The 12114-nt window shown below is 45.5% G+C and overlaps 1 protein-coding gene across 2 annotated transcripts in view; it reads left to right on the top strand.

Annotated features, from left to right (window-relative positions):
* Positions 1–12114, top strand: part of LOC137621439 (eEF1A lysine and N-terminal methyltransferase) — an 84276-nt gene that overhangs the window by 68868 nt on the left and 3294 nt on the right. For both annotated transcript variants that reach the window (XM_068351737.1, XM_068351736.1), the window contains exons 8-12: positions 77–263; positions 1253–1433; positions 3720–3904; positions 4247–4382; positions 5492–5620. In XM_068351737.1, the coding sequence (XP_068207838.1) occupies positions 77–263; positions 1253–1433; positions 3720–3904; positions 4247–4382; positions 5492–5620 (818 nt within the window). The remainder of the gene's footprint in view (positions 1–76; positions 264–1252; positions 1434–3719; positions 3905–4246; positions 4383–5491; positions 5621–12114) is intronic.

Below are 12114 nucleotides of genomic sequence, written 5' to 3'. Positions count from 1 at the left end.
TCAACTTGTAACATTGCGTAGAATAAGTAATTTTCTCCCTCTTTCTTAAGATTTTATCAATGTTTTTCACCCACAGAGAACATGAATGGATGTTTGGGACTGTTGAGGGGAGAAGTAAACTAGCTGAAAACGCTGGTGCGTTACGACTGGTTGTAGTCCACCTGTGTAGAGACCAGGTTTATGAATCTCTGAAAGCTATTCAGGATGAACTTTCTGGAAAAGTACTGGAAATTGCTCCATCAAAACTACCACCAAATACAAAGGTATTTTTAACATGATAAAAGTAGTCTCTGTACTGTTAAACTTTTTCATACTCTTTTAAGGTTCACTATCCATGAAGTATGTAAAAATAAGGCAATTTTTCGTTATTTATAGGTATAAGTTTAAGACTAATGGTTAAAGAATACTGTTCTTTAAAATCAAAGCAGTAAAAGAATGAAGTAATTTTCAATATTTTTTTTACAATACAGAAAACATTCTACAAATTTAGTTAATGATGTCAGACTTAGTGTAACAAGGGGGGGAAAAGTTACTGCTTGCAGACGATGGGAGTAACAAAATATAAAGGTCTAGGTCTGAATGTTGAGACTGGAAATAGAATGCTGCTCCATCTTCCTGAACACTTGGTTGTTCTATACGTATTATAATATAGTAGCAAGAAATTACATTGTAAACAGCAGCTATATCGGCACTCCATCACATTTTTTGTTCTATATAAGTCTGTGAGGATTAGGATCCAGCTTAAAATTTCACATGAATATATCTGTTGCTTTACGCCAAATCTATTTGGCTTAGGCACTTCTAAGAAATATCAAAATAATTTTGTTAATATCTTATTTATATAAAGTCTGAGTACCTTCCAGCATCTTAAAGGGTTCTATCAATAAAATTATGAAACTGTTGGTATTGCCTCTTTACTGAGTTGTGATTTTTTAATTATTTATAATACATTTATTTATTTATTTGTATATGTAATCTTTTAGTTTTTAATTTTTTGGACATATATACATATATTAATGACTCGAAATAGATTTAGTTGCTTAGACTTTTGTAACCATGTCCTTTTTAGTATATTTACCCAGTGTTATGACATGCAAGGAATTATAGTTATGTAATTTCACTTAAAATGTATAAATTGCATAATATAGTAGAAATTTATTGGTATTGATATTTTATACAGTAGTTCATTTTAGGTCTGTTGATATTTTTGTCATTTTCATTACTAAATAATAATATTTTGTTATTTTTCAAGATACCATTTCTGTCAGTTGGTGATGACTTAGGAAGCAGAAAAGAAGTGAAGCGAGGGCATAGCAAGTGGTCTGGAGATTATTTAGTAGAAGAGGTTCATCTTCCAGAATCTCTAAAATTGAGACGTCTTATCTTTTTATCCAACCAAAATGTCATACAGTCTGAAGCCAAGTTGACAACAGGTGAGTTTGTTGCTGGGATTACAGTAGCAGTGCGTTTGATAAAATTATAATCTTAAAACTCATGAAGACCAAAGAAATTATGAAGTAAATCTATTCAAAAGGCATAAGTTTTCAAGATATTTTAACCCTCAGTTCCATAGTTATCTTTAGTAAGGAAGTTATATTCTTGTTTGTGTGGTGTCACTAGGATTAAACTAAAAGTTATTAGTGAGATCTCAAGACAGTTATACCTGGTAATATAACTTACTATTGTACAAAAATGCATAAGTCTATCAGCAACCTTGCTATGAATCTTATTTGAGCACGAGTCAAAATTAACTGATTCTTAATGATGAGTATTTCTAAATCTGTAGATATAACATATGAAGTAGCCAGGCTCCAATTGTATTTTTAGGCATTTATCCCTGCTGAGAAACAAAATGGAGAACTTTCATCAAATATGCCAAAGGAAATAATTGTCAAAATACTCAGGTCAATATGTATCCATAGTATCATTATTTTCTTAACATCCCTTGTTAAGGCAGGGTAGATTTGGAACTAATGAGAGTAGTCCTCTGTAGGTGGTTAATGCTGTTATTGCACTGTAGGTATTAGTTAAGGGCCTACAAGGCATTTCTTCGGCCCCTTGTACTTTTTTTATATCCTGTTTTCTTTGTTTTCCTATCCAACTTTAACTATTACTTCATAGTGCAACTGCTAAATTTCCTTCCAGCTGCACTTGACTGCTCAATAATCTCACAGGCCCCAGTTCTGGCAGTGTACCCCAAAGTCATAAATCCAATGTGATCAAATCTAAGGGTAGTCAAACATGCTACAGTATCGTCGTCGGCGCCCACTCGTGTCCGAGTATTGGGTTCTGTCGTTAGCCATCAGCCTCCTATCTGTGGGGTGGGTGCTTATGTCTGATGTGGCTGTTAAGTCCTAGTCTGTGGTGGAAGAGTCGCAGACAGTGTTCACAAGGGAGGGTAGGTGGTGGGCGGGGCTGTTCTAATCGCTCTCTCCTTCTTCTCCTCCTAGCCTCCTCATTTTGTCTCCTCCTCTCCTCCAAGTCCAAGGTGCCATGGTGTACTGTACTCCTCCAGGTTTTCCTGTCCCTGGCTGTTTCTTCCCATGAGGAAGGATCGATGTCAGTTAGAGCCAGGGTGCTCTTTAGTTGATCTTTATAGCGCATTTTCGGGGCTCCTCGTGGTCTGGTGCCCTGGGTCAGTTCTCCGTAGAATATTTTCTTTGGGAGCCTAGATGGATCCATCCTATGCACGTGTCCTATCCAGCGGTGGTGGATGATGGTGGCCTCCATGCTGGTCAGCGAGGCCCGTTCTAAGACTTCAATGTTGGTGGTGTGGCTCTCCCAGGGGATTTTCAAGATCTGCTTCAGTTTCATTTGTTGGAAGCGTTCTAGGTTTTTAAGATCGTTTTTATATAGCGTCCATGTTTCACATGCATACAGGAGCGTGGAGAGGACTACTGCCTTGAACACCATTATTTTGGTGGTCATTGTCAGTGCGTGGTTGTTAAATACGCGGCAGTTGAGTCGGCCAAAGGCGGAGTGGGCTGCCCTGATCCTGTTCTCCACGTCCTTTTTGCTTGTGGGAGCTGATGTTAGGATGCTCCCTAGGTAGGAGAACTGGTCCACCTGTTCTAACGGTTGATCATTCACTGTGGTATTGAAGTTGGGGAGCATCAGTCCTGGTGGATGTTGGACGAGGGTCTTGGTTTTGTCTGTGTTGACTTGCATCCCAAAACGTTCGTAGGCAGAGTTGTATGCATCAGCTAACGACTGCAGGTCCTCTGCCGTCTGACCTGGGGTGGCATTGTCGTCAGCATACTGCAGTTCTCGCACTGCACACAAGGTGGTCTTGGTTCTGGCGCGGAGTCTAGCGAGGTTGAAAGTGCCTCCATACATGCGGAAACGTAGGTCGACTGAGGGTGTGTCTGGGGGAATCTCGTTGAGCATTGCTGCGGTGTATAGCGAGAAACACGTTGGGGCCAGAACACAGCCCTGCTTCAGGCCACCGTTGATGGGGAATGGGTCTGTAAGAGAGTTCTGGTGGCAGACTCTCCCAACCATTCCGTCATGGAGGGCACGCACCAGCTTGACAAAATCGGGTGGGCAGCCATATCTTTTGAGGACAGCCCACATGGCAGGTCCACTAGATGTCTTTTAAGTAAATGAAGCTGATGCTGATTCTTGAAAAATGTTTATAAAGGAAAATTGTACAGTGCTTGTTATGTATGTTTTGTGTAAAAATACAATAACCTGATATGTTTTTGTAATTATTTATCCAGTCAGAGAAAAAAAGAAGAAAGGCAAAGTGAAGGAGTCCATCGCAATTGACCACTCTTATCTGTCTTGTGAACATCACTTAGCAATGGTTGCTGGACTGGGACTGATAAAATTTCCCGCTGATTTATTGCTAATAGGATTAGGTGGTGGGCTTCTAGCAACTTACATTCACAAGTACTTTTCAGAAGTAAGTAGATTATAGTTAAATGCATTTTATTTCTTTGTTTTTATTGTGTATTGTATTTTAGGATATTTTAAATATTAGAAGCACATTGTATTTCTTATTTTATAAATTATACTACAATGATTATATTTTTAGCTGATTTGACTTTGGTTAGGCAACAAAAATGAGAAATATGGCAATCTTGTCAATGAAAGTGAAGCCCAGGTATTTTTAGATGACTCTATAAACCTTATAAAGCAAAAGTTTTGTGAGTTGAAACTTTTGTATGAATCCGCTAATGCTTTGTTAAATAATTGAACATTTAAATTTTTTTGTTTATTTTAATTATGTTAATACTTATTCTAGTCAGTACTAACTGCAGTAGATCTTGACCCCGCCATGGTGGATGTTGCCCAAGAGTGGTTCGGCTTCACATGCAATTCAAGATTGAAGGCTGAAGTTGCTGATGGTCTTGATTTCATAACAAAAGCAGCAAATGAAGGTAAAGTAGTCACCAAATATTTTAAATGGTTTACAAGAAATTAGAAACTAGAAAATGAGAGGAAACTAAATTTTTTCTTTTATTTCTTTTTCAAATTTCTTCAGAAAAAAGTTGACATATCTTTTAAAAAAATATTGATTGATACTACTTATCTTATCCATGTATACAGTGTAGTAGATATGGAGAGACAATTTATGAATTAGCAAGATTAATTGCAGTTGTTGGAATTGTTGTGAATAAAAAAAAACTTTGAAATTTTAGTAGAATTTATGAAATAACTTTTTTTTTATATAAAATTTTATTATAATGCAAGACATAAAAGACACCTATTGGAAATGTCTCTTGCAATCTGTTGGGTGGGAGGTCGATCCTTGCTAAAGCTCGATAATTTCTAGTAGTGTTTGCAACCTCACCGTCCTGGTGAGCTAGGGATGGGGCTTTAGGGGAACCTGTAGGTCTACCTGCTGAGTCATCAGCAGCCATTGTCTTAACATACCTAGTCCTAGCTTGATGTATACATGGTCAGTCTCAAGGACATTATACTGTCCCCTGCATTTTCCACTCATGAGTGACCTTTGATCCTTTAAAAGCAATGCATTGCTTTTCCTGTTGAGGCCTTTGGGCTTTTATCATTTAACTTTTCCAACTTGGGTTGCTGCTTGGCTAGCAGTATTAGTGAAGGGAGTGGGACAGAGCAATTCCCTTCTTTAATTTTGGTAAAAAAATATTCAAGTTTCAGTGCGACGATTTGTTCTATCAGTATAAGGTTTTTGGTTTTATCACAGTATAATGTGAAAGTTGTGCATGTCAAGAATTTTGCTGGTACTTGTAGTATTCTGTATTCTAGAAGTTTTATTCCAGTTGTGACCAGATTATTGAATGACCTTAATCCTGTTGGAACCCTATGGCTTATAGCATCCTGCTTTTCCATCTAGGATTATAGCTTAGCTAGTAATAATAATTCTAGATACCTCCAAATATGTGTTTACTTTTACTCAATGATCGATTAAGCTAGATTACTCTGTTAAACTAAACCTTAAAGTTTTTTTGTTAGGTTGTTTGTAAAAGAAGGAAGTTTTCTCTGCTTAGTTTTATTCTTATCTTTACAGGAAATAAGTACAGTGTTATAATGTTCGATGTGGACTCAAAGGATTCAAGTTTGGGAATGAGCTGTCCTCCAAGATCCTTTGTTGAAAGGAACTTCTTAAACAAAGTAGCAACTTGTCTAACTGAAGGAGGTAAAGTATAGAATTTTAACCTTAATTCTGATACAGGAAGCCTTATTTAAGTGCAAAAAAATAGTAGTATTGGAGGAAAAACTCATTTTTGAGGAAGTGCTGTGTGGTCTCTAAGGCCTTTTATTTGGAAGGCTATAACAGGGAATCCAGTATGACCTGATTACCAAATAAATATTGTTTCTCTGCTCTAGGGCCAGTATATCAATGTTTGAAGTACAAACTCAGTGTGTATAGGGTCATTTGAAATTGAAATAATGGACAAACTATTAATTTTATCACGGGTACAGGAACTTGTCCTGGCACTGTGTTGTCAATGGCCACTCATTGGATCATCAATTTACACAATGAACTGTAATCATTGTAGGAGAATGAGGCTTTTATTCAATAGGTTAAGACAATAAGTAGATGAGGAACAAACAATTTAGATCATAATTATGAAGGCATGAATATTTTTAGCTGATTTTAAGATTGTTACAAGCCTCAACGGGGTGCAAGGGCTTTAGAAAAGAATTTTCAGATTCTAATTAAGAGGCTGCCATAAGGTTCCAAGAAATGTTGAAAGACTTTTTTTATAATGGTGGTTATAATGTCAATTTTTGTTTAAATACTTAATGGCCACAATGGCATGTCAGTGACTAAATGCTATGTCACTGTCATGCCAGTTTCCTGAATCAGGGTTCGATTCCCCTGCTAGCCAGATGCTATTGTCTTTGAGTTTGTTCCCCCTTGGGTCTGATCCCAAGGTATGAGAGAGAATACAGACATTAAGGTATTAAAATATATGGCTTATTTGAATATGAAAAACATGTCTAAATGTGAAAAATTTATCATATATATATATATATATATATATATATATATATATATATATATATATATATTTGTTCCAACACGAATACTTACCTTCGAACTACTTTCTTTAGGAGATCACTGGTTATCTCCCTCTACGACCAGAGATTTGAATATATACCCCCCCCGTTCCGCACTCTCAGTAGCTCTTACCCCCGGCATCCAGGAATGTGCCCCGAGGGTAGGATTAACGGTAGGTCGCCCGTTAGCCAGGTCACGTTCGTCATTAAGTTCTCTGGTCGAGAGAGGTGAACATCTCTCTCCCTCGTATCTTTATCTCTATCGATCCTTTGTGTGCGTCCTGCGACCCACGTGTTCCCAGCGTGGCAACTTGCGTTTTTATAGTGTGCTTTCCCAAGTGTTCCTGTGCGTTCACTTTTCAACCGTGTGCTTACCCAGTGTTTCATTCATTTCCTTAAGTGCTTGTGTCGTGCGTTATGGAGTTAGTTCGCCGTTGTCCTGGGCCTAGAGCCGGGAAATCGTGTGGAGCTTTCCTCTCCAAGCCCGAAGTGGATCCTCACTCCCTTTGTTCCTCCTGTAGAGGTAAAGTGTGCTCGTCAGCAGACACGTGCCCCGAGTGCATGGACTGGAGCGATATTCAGTGGGTACGTTATGGTACTAAGAAAAGGAAATCAGCGAAACGTTCCCCCAGGAAAGTTAGTGTTTCCTCGCCGATTCCGTCGCTCAGTGAGCGTTCCGACGGAGTCTCGGTTTCGCCGTCACCTACACAAAGTAGGGGACGAGGTAAGTCTAGCGTAGGGGATGAACAAGGCGTCCTATCCCAGGAGCCCAGTGTTGGTGCAGAGCCAGTGGCAGGCCCCTCTAGGGCTAGTGAAGGTCCTAGTAGTGCGTCCGGAGAGTCGGCCCTCGTGTTCGGGGGGCACGCTTCCTCCGATGACCCCGTGTGGGGTAATAACGCAGTTTCAGTGTCACCGCCGCCCTCGTGGGCTTGTGCTTCCGGCTCCTCTTTAGGGGGAGATAGCCGGAGTAAAGTCCAACCTGCAAGTCACGATGCCTACGGTTGGAGGCTCCCGAAGACGCCGGGTAGGTCTCCCCTGAGGATGGACGTAGACCTGGATCCCTGGCTCCCGGACATGGAGCGATTGGATTCGTTCCCGACCCTTCCCACGGAAGTCCCCGATGACTTCCTTCAGCCCTCGACCTCTGGCATTCAACGTCCGAAGAAGTCCCCCACAGTCCCCGCTTCCAGCCGACACGTGGTGGACGCAGTGTCATCTGGTTTTTCGGACATCTATTCCTCGTCAGAGGAAGAGGTCAAGGTGAAACACCGCCGTCGGAGGGAGCGGTCCAGGACCGAATGTTCCAGGTCAAGGTCGCGCTCTAGCTACAGCAAGAAACAATCCCGCTCCCCGAGCCGTAAGTATAGGAGGAGTGTATCTCCCGGGGGAGCCTGGGTCTACGTTTCGTCGCGAGAATCGAAGGCGCTTCGGTCCCCGGACCACCGGTCCAACGAGCAGTCCCTAAGGCGGCCGCCCTCCAAGCATGGCCTTGACCCTCGCGACCTGGCTCGCAGTAAAGACCTCTCTGTTAGGCATAAGTCCTCGAGGCCTCCGGTTCACCCCGCCCAGCGGGGGGAAACGCGCTTCTTTCCAGGCAGCCAGGCCGAACCAGCCCAGCTGGTGCGGCCTTCAGGTCGGAAGGAACGGTTCCCGCTGTCGGGTCAGCCCCCGGGAACCGCACCCTCAGCACCCAGAGCCTTCGGGAGAACGTGAGTCCCCGCTGTTCCAGCGGTACCTACACGATCCTGAGCTCCTGGTCTGGTCTTACCGGCAGATGAGGTCCAGTACCTTGGCAGGACGGCGCCCCTGGCCCCCAGGGTCAGACGTCCGATCGGCATGCCTGGTAACCTGGCTTCCCCGCCCCAGGCCGAGGCCGAGGCTGACGGAGGAGAGGACTCCCCGACGGAAGACTCCGCCTATAGGAGAGTGGTTAGCCTGATAAGGAGGCACCACGGAATAGCAGAACCTACAGCGACAGGTGGGGATTCCTGGAGGTCGAGTCTCCTGAGGATTATGCAGACTCCCTCCCAGCCTAAGTCCTCCCTGGCACTCCCTCTGGCCCGAGACCTAGTTCTGGGGCAAGAGTTCATTGACAATGTGGTAGCCGGCAATGCCGAGGCTCCCAAGTCCCAAAGTGCCTCTAAATTACTCCAGGGCCTCAAGAACCAAGGGAAGGTCTATTTGCCCGAGGGACGTCGCCCAGGACCTTGTAAAGCGGACATGGCCGTGGACATTCTGAGCCAAGGAGTTTCTGACGACAGAGCTTCTTCGGCCCCAGTCTGTTTCTCACCTGCAGAGGCCTCCATGATGGAGGAGATGTCGCGAGACCTAATTAACATCTCCTCTTGGCTAGACTGGTGGGCTTCCACGTTGGTGGGTGTGCAAGCCTCCTACGACCCCGAAGACCCTGACCAGCAAAGCCTGATGAGGGACCTCATTACCTCCGGGGGTAAAACCCTAAAATTCCTCTCGTACCAGTCTCTCGCCCTTACAGCCAACTGGGTTCTCCGTAAGAGAGACACGGTTCTCACCAAAGTGTCCCGGAAAGTACCGGACAGGGAGGCGCGAGCAATTCGCAGCCTCCCCCTGTGGGGAGAGTCTTTTTCCAGTGAAAGAGTTAGAGGCCTTGATGGAAAAGGTCTCAAAGAGGAAGGAGAGCAACGTCACCAAACCGGCAGCGTCAAGGAGACCTCCATACAAGAGGTCCGTCTCGGACAGCGCTGCGACGCCCCAAGCCTCTTCCAGCACTACGAGGAGAGAAGCCCCCTCTTCCTCCTGGTCCTCAACTCCTCAACCCTCCCGCAGAGGTACTTCAGCACCCTCAGGCTCCTTCAGGTCGGGTTACTCCGCCTCTAGGAGAGGCAGATCAGGCCGTTCCTCTAGAAGAAGGTAGAGTGGGAGGCCCCCTATCCCCGCCCAAGCCTCGGGTTGGGGGATGCCCAACATTGGCAAGCATGGAAGGCCCAAGGAGCAGAACCTTGGACAGTGTCCATCCTAAAGGAGGGCTACAGACTCCCATTCCTGGCGAATCCACCCCCTCTTATTCCGGCCAACCGGACGGAATGGCTAGCGCCCAAAGATCCAGTAAAGAGGACCGCCCTTCAAGAGGAGGTGTCCTCCATGTTGGAGAAGGGCGCCATGGAAGAAGTTTCTCTCCCAGGACCTGGTTTCTACAGCCGCCTGTTCCTGGTAGAGAAAGCGACGGGGGGGGGGGGGGGGGTGTGGAGGCCAGTTATAGATCTGTCGGCTCTCAACAAGTTCGTCAAGAAGACGGACTTCAAGATGGACACTCCAAAGTCAGTTCTGCTGTCCTTGAGGGAGAAAGATTTTATGATGACCGTCGACCTCAAGGACGCATACTTCCAAATTCCGATCCACCCATCGAGTCGAAAGTTCCTCCGGGTGAAATGGGGTTCCCAGATCCTGCAATTCAGGACTCTTTGCTTCGGTCTGTCAACAGCGCCCCAGGTGTTCACGAGAGTCTTCGCGACTGTATCAGTGTGGGCTCACGAACGGGGCATCCGCCTTATCAGATACCTGGACGACTGGTTGCTCCTTTCCGCCTCAAAGGTCCTCTTGGAAGAACAAGGGAGAAGTCTCCTTCAGTTTTGCAGAGATCTGGGTATCGTCATCAACCTAAAGAAGTCCAATCTATCCCCGTCCAACAGAATGAACTACTTGGGGATGACATTGGACACCATTCAAGGGAAAGTTTTCCCTTCGGAGGACAGGATCAAGAACCTCAGGCACATCATCAAGCCCTTCCTATCGGAACAGCCAAGGAGAGCGAAAGACTGGCAGAGGATGATAGGCCACCTGGTCTCGTTGGAGAAACTAGTCCCACAGGTGAGGATAAAGCTCAGATCCATCCAATGGAATCTCAAGAGCCTCTGGTGCCAGACACACTCTCAACAAGTGCTAGTTCGGGTCCTTCCAGACACAAGACCCTCCCTGGAATGGTGGTACTGCCAGTCGAACTCCCTCAAGGGGATGCCCTTCGGGACCAGCCCTCCAGAATTGCTCCTGTTCACAGACGCCTCCAACCAAGGGTGGGGAGCCCACCTCCTCGACGGGACGGCACGAGGCACCTGGTTGGAAGGGGAAAAGCAACTCCACATCAATGTCCTGGAGTTGAAAGCAGTCCAGAAGGCATGCTTACACTTCGCAAGTCTGCTAAAAGGAAACACCGTGGCGTTGATGTGCGACAACGCCACGGTAGTAGCGTACATAAAGAAGCAGGGGGGCTTAAAATCGAGGGAGTTGTGCGATCTCGCCATAGAGATTCTGAATTGGGCAGAAGAAAATCAAGTAGTCTTATTAGCAAGGTTCATTCCCGGGAAGAGAAACGTTCTGGCCGACGGCCTCAGCAGAATGGGCCAGATAGTAGGGACAGAGTGGTCCCTCCTCCCGGAAGTAGCCAGGCTCATCATTCAGCGTTGGGGTTCCCCGGTGATGGACCTCTTTGCAACGAGACTCAATGCCCAACTCCCAGTCTACTGCTCCCCGGTGCCAGACCCGAAAGCAGCCCTGGAAGACGCTTTTCAGCACAAGTGGGACAACCTGGATGTTTACGCTTTTCCCCCCTTCATGTTGATAAGGCAAGTGCTCAACAGAGTAAGGGCCGCCCGAAACCTAAAGATGACTTTGGTAGCGCCCTGGTGGCCGGAGAGGGAGTGGTTCGCAGACCTAAAAGACCTAACGAGTCACCCACCGTGGCCTCTACCCACCAGGTCAGACCTTCTGCAACAGCCTCACTTCCTCAAGTTCCACGCCAACCCACTCTCTCTTCGCCTTCACGCCTGGAGACTATCCAGCGGCTCCTGAAGAAGGAAGGTTATTCTCACTCCACAGCTAAGAGAATGTCGCTATACCTGAGGAAGTCGTCAGTGGCAATATACCAGGCAAAATGGGCCTCCTTCACAAAGTGGTGCGCTGAGAGACACATTAGACCTCTTAGGCCTCAGTCCCAGACATAGCAGAGTTTCTGGTGTTCCTCAGAGACAAAGTAGGGATGTCAATCCCAGCCATAAAAGGAGTCCGGGCTGCCTTAGGCCAAGTCTTCCTCCTGAAGGGCATCGACCTGGGGGCCTCGAGACACATAGCGATGCTTATCAAAAGCTTCGAGCAGTCTTGCCCCCCTCAGGCGAGGAGAGTGCCCCAGTGGGACTTAGCCTTGGTCCTGAAGATGCTGTGTCGTCCTCCCTTTGAGCCCTTGAAAGATATCATGGACAAAGACCTTTCCCTCAAGGCCGTCTTCTTGCTGGCCTTGGCGTCCGCCAAGAGAGTGGGAGAGATTCATGGTTTGTCATACGACGTCTCTCACTCAAAGGGGTGGAAAGAAGTATCCTTCAAGTTCGTACCTTCTTTTGTGGCCAAAACTCAGAACCCAGCAGTCTGGGACCCGAGGTTCGAAGGTTTCTCGATTCCTGCCATCCCTAAGACAGGTAATGCAGAAGACTTAAAATTGTGCCCAGTGCGAACAATTAGAAAATACCTGGAAAGGACAGCGCATCTCCGACTGGAGGTCAAGAGCCTCTTCGTTTCCACAGGTATTAATAAGAAACAAGTTTCCAAAAACACCATCTCCTTCTGGTTGAGGCAGGTGATCGCCAGATCCTACAAGGA

The sequence above is a fragment of the Palaemon carinicauda genome, chromosome 28, assembly GCF_036898095.1.
Source record: "Palaemon carinicauda isolate YSFRI2023 chromosome 28, ASM3689809v2, whole genome shotgun sequence".
Lineage (NCBI taxonomy): Eukaryota > Metazoa > Arthropoda > Malacostraca > Decapoda > Palaemonidae > Palaemon > Palaemon carinicauda.
The sequence above is the reverse complement of the archived record's forward strand: the minus strand, read 5'-3'. Positions and strand labels throughout refer to the sequence as shown.